General features: G+C 44.1%; 1 protein-coding gene across 1 annotated transcript; it reads left to right on the forward strand.

Annotated features, from left to right (window-relative positions):
• The first annotated feature begins 1532 nt into the window (after positions 1-1532).
• Positions 1533-4529, forward strand: LOC101880269 (calcitonin). Its single transcript, XM_005153264.2, has 4 exons — positions 1533-1583; positions 2645-2740; positions 3048-3179; positions 3987-4529. The coding sequence occupies exons 2-4, from the start codon at positions 2655-2657 to the stop codon at positions 4183-4185; spliced, it is 417 nt and encodes a 138-aa protein (XP_005153321.1). The 5' UTR covers positions 1533-1583; positions 2645-2654; the 3' UTR covers positions 4186-4529.
• The last annotated feature ends 13953 nt before the right edge of the window (positions 4530-18482 follow it).

Below are 18482 nucleotides of genomic sequence, written 5' to 3' on the forward strand. Positions count from 1 at the left end.
TGATCAGCGACCCGCGGTGTCGTTTTCACTATGTTCGTGCTCCTCTGTAAACTTCAGAGCAGCACCAGTCCCGCGGGTCCCCCCGCGGATGTTCACTTCCCGGTGAAAGCACAGCTCTGCCTTCGGGACCGACCCGTGACCTCGGTGTCTGCAAAGCAAAAACGAATAAACGCCGAGAGCTCCCCGTGAGAGCCCCATTCACTTAAAGTGGCGAAACGAGCAATGTAACTGCGCTCGATACCTGTCCCACGGTGCGGCGCGATCCGACCGCGCAATGTGCGCGGGGCTCCGTTTGCTGCGGCATCCCCGCCGAGGCCGGCGACACTGCCCGCAGCGGAGTGGCTCGGGCGGCACTCACCGGGCGGTGCCACAGCCGCCGGGGACTTGGAAATCCAACGGATGCGGAGGGGAGCGAGGGACGGGCGGAGCAGCGCAGGCTCTGGCCGGGGGACACGCACCGGCGGCTCATAGAGATGCCACCGTCCTCGCCAAACGCCCTACGGGGAGCAGGGAAGGCACCCCGGCTCCGCGGGCCGCTGGGAGGGCTTTCCGCGTTCAGACGCTGCAGAGCAGCCCCCATGCCCGCTCCCTCCCGCTACCCCCGGCCGCCTCCGTGACAGCTGTGTTCTCCCACCCGTATCGCGTCGCATGTCCCCACTGCTGCCCCCCCGCCGGTACCTGCCGCGCCTGGGCAAACAGGCCTCCGGGGCAAACATCCTGAGCGGCAGGTGCAGCGCCGCTGCGCCGTGACAGAGAGCCCTCCGCGGGTGATGCATGGGCGCCGGGCAGCTGCCCGGTAATCCCCGCTGCGCAGGGGGGAGGCGACCCTCCCATCCCCCGTGCCCCTTCCGGGAGCGGAGAGGCGCTGCACCTGCCCTTGGAGTTGTGATGGTGCTAGAGCCCCGGGGTACGCCAAGGACCGGTCCCTCAGTGCCAGGGTTCCCTGCTCCGGGCGGAGAGCCGGAGTGCCGGCCGCAAGCCTGCCGGGGAAGCGGGGAGCCCGGGATGCGCTCCTCGGAGCTGCCCCGCCCGCCCCGGTCGGCCGAGGGCCCTTCCTGTGCGGTGCCCCCGTCCGCGGCACATCCTGCCCGGACCCGGTCCCCGAGGGATCCCCGCCCGCCCAAGCGCAGCTGCTGTCGGGGCGGATGGATGTGACCGTGTTCCCCGCTGAGGTCGGGGCTGGGCGGGCGGCCTATGGGGGAACCCCGGGGAGGGAGGGAGCGCACCCGCTCTGCAATGCGGCCCCTCTGCTGCAGAGGTCACCACGCGTGAGCAGTCCCGGGGGGAGCGGGGCCGGACCGCGGCCCTGCGTCGTGAATGGGCCTCAGGTCCCCTCCGCAGTGCTCCCCCCGACGGGGGGTTTTTTGTGAATGGGACCTTCACGGAGCGGGGCATGACGTCACTACCGAACCGGGCTTCGGCCTCTGGCGGCCGAGGTGGTGATTGGCTGGCAGCCCCGAGCGGGCGCCCACGCAAGCGGCCGCGGCGGCAGGTATAAAGCGGAGCGGGCGGGCGCAGAGTGGTACCGAGGACCAGCGGCACCAGCAGCCTGCTCCTCCGCCGCACTCCGCACCGCTCCGCCGGTAAGCACCGCGCCGCTTCCCTGCCTGCGGCAGGTCCTGGAGGTCCCGGTCTGTTCCCCCCCCGGGATGCGGAGCTTTGCCCGCGGCCGTGATGCCTTCTTCATTCGTGTGTTTGTGCACGCGTGTACAAGGAGCGTGGGGGAAAGTTGATCCTCGGTCTGTGCTCCTCCTTCCAGGGTGCTCGTCCGGGCGGGCGGGCGGCTCCCCGTACACAGCTAACTCCGGTGCCCGACCGGGTGCTCCTTGCCGGGGACGCGTGGGAAAGCGGGGTGTCCTTTGGGAGGGGCCTCGTGCCGGGGAGCCCTGTCGAGGGTTGGAACCTGGTGTGATGGGTACTTAACGATCTGTGTTAGATCAGAGTCCAAGACATTGATTCTGTGAGATAAAGAGGTGTATCTCGAAGCAGATAATTCTTTTTTACAGGGTTTGCTCTTGTGACTAGTTTTCAACCTATTCTGGTTTTGGCTTCAGAGTAGAAATAGCTATTGAAATTAAACTATGTAATTCTCATAGTGTAATCCGAACTGGGATATTACTGTACTGGCTGCCAGGAAGCGAGCAGTTCGGGTAAAGTGCTGGCAGTGGCACTTCATTCTTAAATATATTAAACACTGACAATTTATTTTGTGTCGTGACCGGTGTCTCATCACTATACCTGCTCATGTCAGACACACCGACTATGACACTGTATGCAAGAGTTAATCAGAGAAATGTGTTTTCCATCACTTTGAGGGAAAGTCTGCAGCAAGTTGAATGCAGATGGCTGTACAGAACTGCAGGTCTGGAAAGCTGCGTTTATATCCCCTGTTATAGTGCTAAGTTATCTTAATCTTTTGAGAACCAAAAGTTTTGGTTTTGACCAAACCAAACCCTGAATGATTATTTTTGACTGGTAATAGCACTATTCAAAATAAATGGAAGGTAATATTTAATAATAATTAAAAAAAAGGCTGTTAATATTTGTGTTACTTGTGGCTAGGAAGTCATGACCTCTTTGGTGGAACTTGCAGGACTGAGAGGGCTGGAAAACAGCCATTTCTTGATGTACCTCTTTCTTGTAGAGAGGAAATCATGGTTGTGCTGAAGATTTCATCTTTCCTTGCTGTTTATGCCTTGGTGGTGTGCCAGATGGATAGCTTCCAGGCAGCCCCAGTCAGGTAAGAAGCTAGTCCTGTTGCTGTATCTGAATGGTATGAAAATACTTAATGTGTTTTAGAGACCTAAGAGGGGTATAGACTTCAGTGAAAGAGAGAGCTGGCTTCTTTGATGACATTTTTGGCACTTTGGCTTTTTATCACATATATAAAACATCCGATGCTGTGCATGAGGATGCTTTCCATATTCACAGCCCTGGAAGACACTGTCAATGACATGCAGTACTGCATAACAAACCCCTTTCTCCTGTGTGTGGCTCTCTGCAGCAGTCCAGGTTTTATTCACCCTGTTTTGTTTGCCTCTGCTTAGACCTGGCTTGGAGTCTATAACAGATCGAGTGACACTCAGTGATTACGAAGCTCGGAGGTTATTAAATGCACTGGTGAAAGAGTTCATACAAATGACAGCAGAAGAGCTGGAGCAAGCCTCTGAAGGGAACAGGTAAGGACGGCAGTCCTGAGGCAGGAGAAGGGCAGTGGAGAATGTTATATGGTTTGTATTTAGCAAGAGCCATCTGAGCAGATGCTCTGCAGGTCACGGGTTTTTTTCCTTTTCTGGAGGTTGTGGCTAACAGTGGTCACCTAAGTGGTAAAGGATGATACTGCAGAGACATGGTAACGTTGGTATCAGAACAGCTACCACCCAGTTAACCTGTGTCTGTCTGTCTTTTACAACTGATAGTGGAGGGCGACTTGAGCTTGAATGAGGGGGTTATGTTAAAATATGACAGCAAAAGGTACGTCTTCCTAATGGGAGTGCTAGGGGCCATTCAGTCACTCTTGGATTCTCTGTCATGAAAGTGCATGCTGTCATAAGGCCCGGTAAGTCCCTGGCAGGGGGGACGTGTTCTTCCCAATGCACGCAGCACAACTCTCCTCTGTAGACCAAAGGCATGCAAGAGCATTTGCATTATCCTAACAGGATTTGTATTGCAAAGCATGATGGTGATGTATGAGAGGCTGAACCGCATGCTGAATACATGGGAAGTAAAACTGACCTCTGACTGTGAGCATCCAAAAGGCTAATGAACTTGCTTTTCAACAGAGTTGAACTCATTGAAAGACAGTGTTTTTCTTCTGACTGCATTTGTATGAACTTTCCTTGCATGGAATGTGATGTAGAGGGTTTATTTTTTGTTTTTATTTTAAGTTTACTAACCGTATGTATGTATTTCTCTAGGGAGGAAATGCATGAATGTGCATGTTTGAGGTTTCTCTTCCTTTGGGCATGTTTTTTTTTCCCCTGCAGCCTGGATAGACCCATTTCCAAACGCTGTGCCAGTCTGAGTACTTGTGTGCTGGGCAAACTGTCTCAAGAACTGCACAAATTGCAAACTTATCCTCGCACTGACGTTGGGGCTGGAACTCCTGGCAAGAAACGAAATGTGCTGAGTGACGTGGAACACGAACGCTATGCAAAATATGGGGAACCCCTGGGAGACAACTAGACATGCTTATTTCTCCCCTTCTCCCCTTTTTTAACCTGATGCATGTGGATCTAACTTTGATTGCTAACTTTGCTATGTTCTTTTGATTCTGTTTTTGACAGAGAATGTTTGAGATGGACCTAATGTTAGGAAGACAGGGAACGTAACATGCATACCAATCTAAGGGGAAAAAGTAATAAAAATGAACAGCACTTCCTTGACATTTCAAATGATTTTCTTAGACCCTGATTAAAAGAAAATAATCTAAACAAGGCTTTTCATTTCTGGCTGCTAAATGTACAAGTAGGCTCTTCTTTTGTGCTTGCCCATGCATTTGTTCAATAAACCTATTTTTCTATAAGGATTAGATCTGCTTGGTTTAATAACTTGTTTTAGAATGCGAGATGTGTAGGTAAGGCTAGAACAAACATACAAGTTCTTGTTTAAGTGCTCAAGAGAGGCAATGCTAGTAATTCTGGGCAGTCTGGAAGGACTTTGAAATTATGCACATACATTTGAAGGTTCTAATGTAATCAGACATGTGTAATACTGTTAGTAAGGATCATGAGAAGTAAAGGAATCGGGAAAGGCTCTTACAGATTTGTTCAAGCAAACTAGAAATGTAAACCTGTTTTAAAAGTGGGTACTGAACGCTTCCAGGTAAGAATTTTGTGTTATTTCCCTTTTTCCTTCTTACTTTACTATAGGTCTTTACACTAGTATAATTCAAATTTGGGTATCTTTATAGTATTTGTATAACTATCAATTTAGGTGAATCATAAGTTAAGAGCCAAAATCACATTTATTTACAGCTCTTCTGTTGCATCACTGCATTTATCTTTTAATCAGAGGCCTGTTCCAAAAACTGGCATTGATGTTACAAAGAGTATTTGTTGTTAACTGTCATTAACAAACTGTCATTTAATGCTTATCTGAAAAGAGACTAGTTGCTTTAGTAGAAAATTATTCAAGCATAGTGAAATGCTGTAGTAAAAAGGTCTAACTCCAGGAAAGAGGGGTTCCCAGATTCCCTGGGAACATGGGAAAAAGTATATTTAGGTGTGGCTCAGCTCTGGAATGAACTGGTCAGTTCTGTACAGCACTACCATAGTCACACAGTTCCTGTGCTAGGGTTTCATGTGTTTTCTAGCTACTCTGTAGTATAGGTGTTGAAGTGAGACATTAAAGATCAGTGGCTGCTACAGTCCTTCAGCAGCACTACAAGCAAAGCACAGACCTGAGCTTTTGGAGGGAATGGGGATTGGTTAAATGGTTCAAACCTGGACCTCCTCTGCACCTCTCTGTTGGTCATGATGGAGGCAGGCAATGGCTCAGGTGTTGTTAAAAATCTGGCTTGGCTTACTCTTCAGCCCAGTTGCCTAAGAAACAAAGGACTCAGCCACCTTTTGTAAACAGAGCCCGACACTTAGAAAAGCATAAAGGTGCATCTTTTAGAGTTTGTAAGGTGCTCAAACAAAAGGTACAAGTGCCTGCTGCACAGCAAGCCTGCTTTTCCATCTGCAGAAGAATCTTTCATAGGCATAGCATCCCTTACTGATGTTTCATTGTTGTGTCGGGTAGATACTTGGGGAACTAACTTTTTATTTCCTTTTGAAAAGTAGTGTAACAGCACAGAAGAGGGCATGCAACACAGCAACCTGTGTGACCCACCGCCTGGCAGACTTCCTGAGCAGGTCAGGAGGAGTGGGCAAGAACAACTTTGTACCAACCAACGTGGGATCCAAGGCCTTTGGCAGGCGAAGAAGAAGCGTTCAAATATAGGAAGCTGAATGTTAATGTGAATACGGTAAGTACATTGCAATAAATGGAATCTGCAGTGCAGGCAACCTGTGGTATTGTGGGAATTTTAGTTTTCCTGGAAGGATAACAGACCTATGGTGATAATCTCTGAGAAAGCTGGGCAAGTAACAGCATAGAAAAGATGGTGCAAATATAACAGTAGTGTATTTAGACTGTGAAGAGCTTCTGTAGACATTCTGCTTAGATAATTAGCTGCACAGTGCATTAACTAAAGGCAGCAGTTTGATTAGAACTATTTGTTTTATTTTACTGTAACATTTCACTCTCTACTTACCAGTAACTCTGGTTTTCTTTCTTTCAGATTGCCCTGAAAACTGAAAATTCAACTTTAATTTCTAATGAAAGTGACTCCTCTCCATAAATCCAGAAAGAGAAAAATAAGATTAATTTTGCATCCTAATATTGAAAATGTTTAATTTATTACAAATGAAAACACTCCCGTTATGTATAGTACAAGAGAATCTAGTTATTAAAGTTAAATTATTGTATATTCTTTTTATATGCAACTCTATTTCAAATAAAATGTGACGGCATCTATTATTTATTTATCTTCCAGCTTATGTGATCCATGCTACTTATCCTGGCACTACTGCCACAACTCGGGGATTATACTAAAACTGCTGCCTGGCAAGGCATATGTGTGTTATACAGTGTGCTGTGCCTTGATGTAAAACACTGAAATAACCTGATTGTACAGTATGTTTGAAAAAAAGCAAAAAAAAGAAAAGAACAACACTTCAATATTGTATCATTTGTGAATTTACGCAAAATTAAAAAAAGTATTTTAGATACACTTGCATTGAGAAACTGATTTTTCATTCGAACACGCTCATGGAAACTCTTGGCACTAAACCAGTATCATGGCAGATTAGGTGGCCCATTGATCTGCTACAGTCTTTTTAGCTATAAATACTAGCATTTGAGTCAGAAGTTCAGAACAGGTAAATTAGCTGCCTTTTGTATGTATATTCATAACCCTGTAGCTCAAAACCCCCCAAAAGATACCACTTAGTAAGACTTTTGCTAGAAAAACAAGAAGTCACAGTTACATTTAATAAAGCCATAGAGACAAATGTCATCATGTGGGGTTTGAGACTAGATGTCTTTATACAGAATGCAGTTCAGATGAAACTTAGATTTTTGCCTAAGGTCAAAAATATGAATTAAAAAGGAAGAGAAAAAGGAGGTACAGAAATGTGAGTTTCTTTTAAGCAGTTCTGAGGCAGTGTCTATTTAGGGATCAGGGATAATTAATTAGAGTGAGTGGAGAAGAGGGTAGCTGGCAGCAATCCATGGACTTCTAAGTGGTGTTACCAACTTCCTCCTTAAAGCTGCTGCTGTTTCAGTTTAGTAGCTGAGTCAGATATTTGTTTGGATGTGTTTTGTGCTCCACAGCTGGACTCAAAAATCTGTTTCAGATGAAGATCACCTCACTGTGCAAAGTAGATTTTAAGGCTCTCGATATCTCTGTCTGTCTCTGCTGCAGGTGTAATAGCAAAAAGAGAAGCATGCTCAACCAGATGTAGACATAGCCAGTAAGGCCATCCAGTGGTGATGCTTCTATATCGTTCACAGCTATGGTTTTACTCCCTGGGGAACATTTCAGCCCTGGTAAGTCAGTGCACAAAGCAGACTTTGTAGAAGTCTGTAGAACCTGTTCAGAAGGAAAAGTTCCAGTGCCTTTATGGGCAAAGGAGAGATGTTCAGACCTGGCTTGTAAGTCTGAGATTGCACAGAGACAGTCTAGTGCTTTTTGCCCTTTTCCTCTGAAGTATCTGGGATTGGTTGCAAGTGAGTGTCCTATACTCTCATGGTGAACCACTGCATCTGCATAATCTGCTTGGGTTAGACTCAACTGCCAATTTTGGAGCTTGGATACACTTTTTGCCAGGTTTCAGGAATTTCCCCCCATGTTCCTTTGCACGTATGTCATATGCTGAGGTCACTTGGCTATCTCAGTAACAACTTTCCCTGTCATTGTGAAGTGTCTGGCCACAGGTGGCTGGTTGTCTCTTTTGTACCCTACTACAGCACCCAACTGCTTAATATTCCTCAGGATAAAATGCCTAAGCACAGTTATTGGGACGAATACTTGCAATTTAAGGTTCATATTCAATAAGAAGCTAGAAAATGTTCATGGACCTTTCCTGTCTTTAAAGACTAAATGCTCAGGCAAGTTATTAACACCTGAGGTCTCTTCATGTAATTGTATGATGGCCATAGCATCAATTTTTTGTTGTCCTGGTTTTTGCCCTGGTTCGATTCTCCTTTAGGAGGGGTGGGGGAAGAAAGGGGGGAGCAAGCAAGCAGCTGTGTGGCTCTGAGTTACTGGCTCAGTAACCACAACACTTCTGAAAGCTATTAATCCTTTTCAGTTTAACAAAGTCATGCATTTTTTTCTGTCATCCAAAGGGGTTTCTTTAGACTAATGATCTACACTAGATCACAAACCTAAGATTTAAATGAGATTCTACATACCTTGGTGCTGGTTTGTACATTGTCCTTGGAGGAAGGCTGGATGAAACTTTTGATACATGGTTTTTATTTTGTTTGAGGTTTTTTGTGTGTTTTCTTTTTGTGTGTGTGTGTTTTTTTGTGGTTTTTTTTTCCTTTTTTGCCCCCTCAGAAAGAAATAATTACTTTCACATCCTGAGATCCAGCTGTATCTTCCATGTCTTTTCTCATTAAGGTCTCCAGCAGTATATCAATGCCATACACTCACCAAATAAATATACCTGTAAAGGACAGAGGGCCATAGCACTATGAAAGCAAGGTCAAAGAGGAAAAAAGGTGAGGACCTGTACATCCTTTTCCATGATGTGAAGAGACAGCAACCCTTCATCACAAAACTGTGTTGCTCAGAGCCTTAGGAGAAGCAGATTATTACTGAAACAAGACAAAGGTAGAGGTGCAAACACTAATATTGTCTTTTTTATTTTCTATTTTTTAATTGTATGGCAGTGAAGATAATAAAAGGAATTGTAGAGCCACTGGAAACTTGTCAATTGCTTTGGCTGACTGTGAACAAGTGGAAGAAATTGCTTCAATTTTTTAAAAGTGCTGATCTTAATAATTATAACCCAAACTTGTCAGCTTTTAAATAAACCCCAGACTTCTACCCCAGGAGTAAATATATTTTGGAATTACCTTTTAATAAGGGGAAATATGGTTTCTGGTGTACTTACCTTTCCACTATAATTATATTGCCATTCTAAGCATGCTGAAAGCTGGGAGAAAACACATTGTTGGTGCAGTATGTGTGAGGGGCATCAAACCCAAGCTAATATTCAGTTAGCCAAAACAATACAGCTCAGTCATGTACAAGTGTTTATCTTCTTGTTTACCAGGCAGCAGCATCATGACCATAGTTTCAATGGTTTTAGATATTCGTCAGTGTGTACAAGTAAAAAAGCACCATCTTGTGGCCAGTAAATAAGCACAGTGAGGACATACAGGCATCCCACCCGGGTGAGATATTTACCCATCTGCTTCTGGGATGCCCAGTGGGTGCAGCCTTCATCTGGGCATGGGGTGGGTGAGCAGGGATGGCCACTTGGGCTGACACCATGAGGCAAACTCATCCTCTTGCCTGCAGGAGCGGGCTGTGGGGATGGGGAGATGCAGGAGGGTGTCATGGGCTCCCCAGGGTGTCACGGGCCCCAGAGACACTGTACAGAGCCATGGCACCACATGGGTTATTCGGCCGGCTGGTGCGGTACCAGGTGATGGGTATAGACATGCTAAGCTAATACCAACATATGTCCCCATGGATCTTTGCAGCTGCCAAAACAGAGATGCGGGAGCTGTTCGTCTGTACGCTTTTTGATGATGGGGCACCAATTGAGTTTTTGGGTCAGGATCATCCACAAGACATCACTGCATGTATTGAAAGAGCATCATTTTGAAATAAACCAAGTGGACTTTCACTGTGGCTCTCTCCAGATAGTTAGATCCTTTTCATCTCTCTCCTTGTGTTAGTAGGATTTAGTTCATTTTCCTGAAAGCTCCCATTATCTGCAGTGTGAGAAAGGAGCAGTGTTAATGCTATTGCTCCTGACACTGAACACTGCCAAAAGCAACTTATCGCAGGCAGTAGTAAATTTTGGTATTGGTTATCTAATCCAGCATTGTCATGTCTAATTAGCAGATTGAACGTCTCTGCAAGGTGACGAGTTTAAAACATGGCAGACTTTGGGTCTGCGTGTTTTTCTAGACTAATTATCTCAGAACAGGTAAATACTTGTTAGAGATGAACTGGGCATTCCAAGCTTGATTTTGTTCCTATTGAGTGCTGGCAACTTTGTTCCATGCTTGTCATGCTCACTGCTTCTGACAATCAGGCGTAAGCTGCCCTGGCTGCTGGGTCTGCATAGTGTATGTGTTTGCTGCCTCTGTAGTGTTCTAAAAAGCACCAAATTCTTGCTCTGTTCTGCACAGAATTGTTGTTTTTTTTTTTTTTATTTTGGGTTTTTTTTCCCCTTCTTTTCCTCTTCTCCAGAAAATAAATAATTCCCATTTCTAAATGGTGCCAAATGTCACAAAACTTCTTCTGTCCTAGGAGATTTCAAAACTATCCAGTAACAGTTGTAGTAACTTTTTCTCTTCTTTCTGTTTTTGGCTTTATGACAATTCTTGTTTGCACCAATTGCTCTTGGCTGCGGTTGAGGTAAGATCCCAGCTAACTTACTGGTGTCACCTCCACAGAAGTGGATGTTGCCTTTAATATTCTGAATGTGTACCTCTGGGCAGGCTTCCCCTTCCCCCAGTGTATGAGAAAATACAGATCATGCTTAGCACTTCCTTACACTGATATTGGCTGTTCACACAGGATGATTACACTTTTCCTGGTTTGGCTTCTCTATTTACTTTTGTTGTGTCACATTTCTTCTTCTTTTCAATGCCTTTTCCTGTTAGCATCTTGTCACATTAGCACGTGAGGTAATTTGGCAGTGCAATAATCTACTCAGTGTCCATGAACCACAGCATATGTGAAAGAAACCCATTTGATTTTCCAATTACTCTTTGAGAGTGTACTAGCCAGACTTCTCCATACACAAGTTGTGGTTGTAGGCGTCAGTTGTTTATGGTGGAGACACAGGTACAATGATCTTGAGCAACCCCTACCAAGGTTGTCTTAAGTAACTTCTCCCAAGGTTACCCGCAAACCTAAGCACTTGAGATGCCAGTAGCTGTGCTATAGGAAGGAAATTGCTTTGGGATGAAGCAAAGGAGAGGAAGCAATGAGGGCTTTAAACACTAAACAATTTGTGTAATTATGAAGTGCAGATGCAGTAGCAGCGTTGTTTGTGAGCTGCCTGCAAACACCCCAGACATTGCCCTGAGAGGCCAGAGGTTAAAGTAGGGCACAGGAAAGTGCTCACAGTAGAACACAGGAAGGTGTTTCCTTGTGGCCCCCAGGAGAGAGGTGTATAAAGGCTGCTTCCTACTGCTTGGCCTGTCCATCTCCTGCAGTGCCTGTCATAGCTCAGGACAAGTGTAGCTCCATGCTATATAGCTGCCTCTCACCAGTTCCTGCCTTCTTATAGCATCTGCGGCCCAGAGCACTGGGCATGCTGCAAGGTGACTTCTTTTCTCTCAGGGCTGATAGAGACAGCTCAGAGTACCCAGCTCTCCCTATCCTGGTAGGTCCCACTGGCCTGTATCTGTTGCACAATCAGCTGTATTCCTGTATAGCTTTGCTGCAAGTCATAAACCATGGTTGTAAGGGACACCTGCTATTTAGAAAACTGGATATTTTGTTTGCTTTTTGTTCTCCCTCTCAGACCATTTATACTTCGTATGGCAAGGTTTTGGTAGCAAGGGTGGTACTGGTGTGGCTTCTGTGAGAAGCTGTTAAAAGCTTCCCCTATGTCTGATAAAGTTAATACCGGCCAGCTCCAAGATGGACCCACTGCAGGCCAAGGCTGACCCTGTCAGCAACAGTGGCAGCACCTATGGGATAATGCAGTTCATAAGGGGGAAAGGTGCCTGCACAGGAGCAATTGCAGCTGGAGAGAGGAGTGAGAACGTGTGAGAGCAACAGCCCTGCAGACACCAAGGTCAGTGCAGAGGGAAGGGAGGAGGTGCTCCAGGTGCTGCAGACCATGGTGAGGTAGGCTGTGCCCTGCAGCACATGGAGGTCCATGGTGGAGCAGATACCCACCTGCAGCCCATGGAGGACACCATGCCAGAGCAGGGAGATGCCCAAAGGAAGCTGTGATCCTGTGGAAAGCCCAGAGGATAGAGCAGGCTCCTGTCAGGATCTGTGGTCCTCTGGAAAGAGGAGCCCACTCTGGAGCATGTTTGCTGGTGGGACTTGTGACCCCATGGGGGACCACGCTGGAGAAGTTTATGAAGAACTGTAGTCTGCTGAAGGATGCACACTGGAGAAGTTCATGGAGGACTGTCTCCATGGCAAGGACCCCACACTGGAACAGGAAAAGAGTGTGAGGAGGAAGGAGCAGCAGAGACAATGGGTGATGAACTAACTGCAATCCTCATTCCCTGTTCCCTGCACTGCTGGATGGAGAAGGTAGAGAAAATAGGAGATAAAATTGATCCCAGTAGTAAGGGCAGGGTGAGGGGAAGGAGTTGTTAAGATTTAGTTTTACTTCTCATTATCCTACCCTCATTGGATTAATAATAAATTAATTTCCCCAAGTCAAGTCTTTTTTGCCTGTGCTGGTAATTGGTGACTGATCTCTCCCTGTCCTTATCTCTACCCACGAGGCTTTTGTTATATATTCTCTCACCTGGCCAGTTGACAGGGAGTGAGAGTGGCTTTGATGGGCACCTGACATCCAGCCAGGGTCAACCCACCACAATGAACTTCATTCTTTGGCTATATGGAGTCTTTATAGCTTCTTCATAGCTTTGCAAACACTTTGAAAGTCCAAATCAATTATATCAGTCACATTAATTTTCCCATTATTCTGCTGACATGCCTGAAAGGCTGTTCTCTGTCTCTTGTTATGGAGGGAGCCAATTATTCTAATCAGCATATGTTCCTGAAGTAGTTACATAGGTAGTTTATAATTTCATTTTTAGCTCATGATATAAGCATGTTTTTATATGGAATGACATGATAGTTGTTATTACTAGTGGGTAGGCATGGCCTGTTACTGCAAATGAACCCCAAGCAAGTGTGAGGGGGAAGGATGACACCACCAGTGCAGTGGCTTTCACGTGCACAGGCAGATATTACTTAGGGAAGAGGCTCAGTATCTTAGGCATTGCTTTTAGCATGTCAGCTCTCCTAGAAGAAGACTGTGCTGCCAGTGATGTTTTTGAATGTGTGTGCATTTTTTAATCAAAGTTTTTACTTTTAGTTAACACAGTCCTTTCCTCCTGGGGGGGGTGGGGAAATTCTGCTTCATCATTCCATAGTTAAAGATACTGTCTAAGAGTTAAATTAGTTATGAAAATGAATATTGATTTGTGTTCTTAATGTAATAGAAGCAGAGAATTAAATGGAAAAAGGAAATAGATCTGACCTTCAAATGCTGGAATTGCGGAGTTTAAACAAAAACTGCCTTAGTTTTCATTTAAAAGATTTTCAGATAAGCAGATCAGAGACCAAGCAATTTGAAACACTTTATGTGTATTGACAGTAAGGTGAAAGATTTTTTCATAAACTTTATGCATTGGTTACTTCTAGTTCAGGCCTGTTCCTGGTAAGGTTACACACTTCAATATGCAAGAGGGTGTTTTCATTATGTGAAGCTGCCTTTTGCTTCTCTTTCCTCACTAAGGTTCTCAGAAGAGACAATATGTCTGATTTGTACCTTTTTCCACTATACAGTGGCAGAGCTGTGTGTTACCTTCCTCCTTGAGTGTCAGAGCACAAGTTTTATAATCGTGTATTTTAAAACCAAAGGCACTTATTATTTAACTAACTGAAAAGTCTTTGTGACTGAAATTCTTGATAGGATTAGCATCCTTATTCAGTTAGTCCAGTGATTCTCTGGAAGATGGTGGAATACCACATTATCACAACAGCATCTGCAGCTGCAGCTCTGGTAAGTGAAAACCTTAGCACAGTGTCCCATCTCTTGGTAGCACATGTTCCAGACTGTTTCACTCGTAGAAAGAACAGCACAGGTACTCTGAGGTTCCCTGAGACCTTTCTCTCACTGTAATCACCACTACTTCCTCTCACTAGAAGTTTTATTGCTTCTTTGGCTATTCCTTGCAACATTTGCAGAAGCTATGCTTTGCAGACTGTCACCGGTGCCACTCTAATGATATGACAGCAGGATTTGAGGTAAACCTCCTTCTTTTACAAATGTTAGTGATTTGGCAGGTTAAATACACTTCTAGTTCAGGAGCTCTTGATGCTATGTCAAGATGAAAGTTAACTTTGGTTGTCTGTCACAGCCTGCTGCCTTTAAGCTGATCCATCAGTCCTCCTAAACTGCTCAAGACAACCTCCTGCAGGAGGCAGGCTGCAGGATCTCTAGCTGTGGACACCTGGTTTATCTTTCTTTATGAGCTAATTCTTTTCCCTTCTCCCTCTCCAGGTTTTATGCTCAATTCAGGAATTCAACCTGACGTGGCTTCACAAAGTACAGCCTCCAGCTGTACTGAGTAGAAAATACTGTGATTCGTATATCAGGTGCTTTCTGCTGTATACCGTTTAATGACCTTATTTAACTTTATAATTAGGTCAGACTAAGAAGTAATATCCCATATGTCTCACATCTCGCTTTTTTTTCTCAGGATTAGTATATCCAATTCCTGGAGTTCAGGTGGTATTTCTTAGTTGAATCTCCTAAAGGAGCACTCACAGAGGACCCAAATTGATATAAATATAATGTGTACCTACAAAGCCCATTTCTATTGCCATAGAATTATGAAGTGCCTTTAACAAAAAATGAGAATCTAGACTAACATTGTCATGTCTTTGTTTCAGTCTCAGCTATTAATCATATCTGGGAAGAAGAAAGGTGGAGGTATTTCACTTTCTGTTTGAGTAAGGTTTTAGTGACTGCATAGAAATTAAAACTGTATAAATGTGCTCTAGAGTGGTTGGTAAATACATCTTCTAGAAGCTAGAGGGCATAGGAGACACGGAAAGTCTCGGATATAACTAGGTTATCAAGAGGTGTGAGTGAGTCAGAGTTCTAACTTTGTCCTTTTCACTTAAAGTGGCACTTGCTACTGACGTTCAGTCTGATTTTGTTCTCTTCCTGAAGAGAAGGGACCAAAAAGCAGAAATACCTTTCTGGATTTTTATCAGTTTTGCTGATGGTCTAAAGGAAAATCAGTTAGTTGTATTGCTGTTGATCTAAATGAAGACGTTAATATATGCTTCCTATTTTTAATCCAGAATAGTTTAGTAATAAATTTATATTCTACAGGAGCTCCTATTGTTGACCATTAAGTAGAGAACTACTAATAAATGTTTTAGTGGAAAAGGTCAAAGGTAAGTTCAAAGGCACAGGGGTGTTGCTATTGAGTGTAATAATGGTAGAATTCAGATTTTCACTTGTCTAGCTGGTCAATTTGGTAACTTTCCTTCACCCCTATACATTATGTCTGTGATAGTGATATCCTGCCGTGTTTTGTATTACAATCCATGTGTCTACTACTGTAACACCTGCATGAAAGGAATACTGGCAGACTTTTGCAGTATAGACAAAGCCTTACTTTGTTTGCATTCTAAGAATAGAGTTCCCAGGGCTTACCCTAAACACGTAAGAGGAACACAGCATCCTGAGCTGATCTTTGGAAAAAGTTGCCCGAATTCCAGTGTGTTTTTCAATTCAAAGTAACCCAGTAAGAGAACCTGACTTTGCCACAGTCTGTAAAGGAGACAAGATCCACATATACATTAGTTTATACTGAGTTTCTCAGGTCAGTTGACTCTCTCTCAAACTCAGAATCAAAGGCACTGTGACTTCGTAGGACTCCAGTATGGAAGATTCCCTCCAGCCTTTGTGAACTTTGCTACATTTTACACAGGTTGTATGTCTAAAGCCAGATGGGTGCTGAACCATAGGATGATATTCTAGTAAACAAAACAGGACTGGTGGAGTAACGAAACCACACTGAATTATTTACTGGGTCCTGAATGATGCAGAGAGAGTTATTGTAGTGAAACCCCTGAAGATGAGTGCAGCACAAGGCACAGCCCTGCTTGTGCAGTACACCTGACCTGTTTTCCCAGGTAGGCATGAATGTCTTGTATAAGTGAACTAGAACAACCATGTTTGGTAGCTGTCCATTGCTCATCTAGAAATAGCCACTTTAATTCCAAAAAAACCCAGTTAAGTGCATGCTCCAATGCCATGGACTTAAAATTAAAAGCACATTCAAGTGCTTTGCTGAAAAGCAATGGATTTCTACACAGCTTTAAAGAGAAGCACATCTTCAGGCTTGCTGGCTCGAATCTGACGATGCCTCCTAACAGATGCTACAGATGACTACAGGAACACAGAATGCATCAACACAGAGTTAGTTCCAAAACCCAGTGCATACTAGTAACATAATTTCAGCCCATGAAGCATTTTCCCAGCTGGTCTTTGGAAGCTGAGGAACTGTACACTCTCATCAAAAAGGTAGGTGTCTTGAGGTACGCTACTCCTTTTGCTGACATGGTTTAATAATGATCAGTGATGTGTTACTGTACTGAGTGGGGAAGTTAAAGGAGGGTGTCCAGACAGAGAAGCTGGAGTGAAGGAAGTTATGATGGTGTCTATAAAACTGAACCTGCCTTTCAAATAAGAACTATTTTGAGGTTTATTTTTGGATGGTGCTGAGAAGGAGTTTTTGCTGAAGCCTGCTCATAGTGGTGGTGAGTGAATCAGTGTTTCAATCAACAGCTCTGGAGGAAAGATTACATGGGGGGAAGGAGGAAGAAACCTCTCTACAGAATTAATTTGGAATCAAACCTTTCCATCTTCCTAAAAGAAAGTTTGTTTTTAAAAGCCCTGTTACAAACTTGGGTGGAAGCTGTGAAACATTCAAAATAAATCACCACATAATAGTCTGATTGCTGGTATCCAGTCAGGGCAGAAAACTACTGGTAGGGAGAATGATGCTGTCGTTTCAGACTTCTGCTGGGCTTTAATGTGGTGGTGATGAGTGCTGCAAGAAAATCCAAGAGCAAAATAGTGGGTGATACCACAGGGTTTGTGAAACATGGAGTGCCACGAGGGCTGAGGAGTTACAAAATACTGTTCATTGAGTGTCATCTGTACTGTGTACTCAATGAGGCAGAACCTTGCAGACAAAATAGAATAGAAGCATGTAAGTCAGGGTAGCATTTTGAACTGTGCAATAATGTGTCAAGGAAAAGCTGGAGTACTAAAGCTTTCCCACATGTGACTTCTTATCTTAAATAATGCCTTTCTAACATGGTATTAATATAAAATCCAAGTATATAGGAATACATAGATTAATTTAACTCCCATTTTAGATGTTTGATTTCCTTCTGATGGTGGTTACTGCTAAGAGCTATTGTAATACTTGAAATTCCCCAAGGATAAGGCACAGATGTTGCTTCACCATCAAATGTCACAGAATATTTATTTTTAATGTCTTTTTAAAATGTAATTTATAATTTATTATGTTTTTCTTGTTCATTAGAAGGAAAATAAGGGTTATTAGGATGCCTGTAATCCTTGAGTAAAATTTAGCAAAGTAATCTGATACTTTGTCATAAGAAGCAAAAAAGTTATTTGCTTTGCTATTCAGTATGTAAGTATATGGCTACTGGGGTATGTAACTCTTCTTAAAGTCATTTTTTTCCCGACAGTAATTTGCAGGAGACTGATACATGGTTAGTCCTAAAATGCAGGTTTTGATTTAGTACAATATTATCAACCTCATGCAGCAGAAAACTGCTGTCTGTGCATTTCCTATAACAGATACTCACACACCCTCTGTTTGGTGAGACCATAGTGCTAGGCAGAGGATGGAGAAGTTCTGGCATTGTTTCCTTGAAATTATATGTATTTATGTCTTGCCACTGTCACAGGCCTCCTCTGTCTGCCTGATGACTGGAGCTGTCTACAGTACCAGGGTTTGGCACTTGATTCTCTGAGCTTGACTTGTAAGAGATCATAATTTATAGGGTGCTTCACTGAGGGAGAGCCATGGGAAACCATTCATTCTAAGAAGTTATGTACTCATGACTTCTCCATCACAACAGCTTTGTGATTTTTGACTTGAGTTTTTGGTGATATCTTTGTCTATAGGACTGAAACAGGATGATGTTTAGTTACTGCTTTGCTGAACTTTTGACACTTGCTGGCTGTTTTCTGTGTGTTATTCCCTATTCAGTCCAGATGTTTCTGCACATCAGCCACCCAGCCATTCAGCTTATTGTTTTTGGATGGCCAAGCCTTGATTTTGTATTGTGATGGAAGAAATTAAAATGTGGAGGTTACCTGCTTTTTGTGGAAGGACTCCAGTGGCTCTGGCATTGTTGTATGATTGGATGTGGTTACTGAGACCCATGGCATTCAACTGCTGCATCTAAATTGACCTTGGCA

This window comes from Melopsittacus undulatus, chromosome 4 (assembly GCF_012275295.1).
Source record: "Melopsittacus undulatus isolate bMelUnd1 chromosome 4, bMelUnd1.mat.Z, whole genome shotgun sequence".
In the NCBI taxonomy this organism is placed as follows: Eukaryota; Metazoa; Chordata; class Aves; order Psittaciformes; family Psittaculidae; genus Melopsittacus; species Melopsittacus undulatus.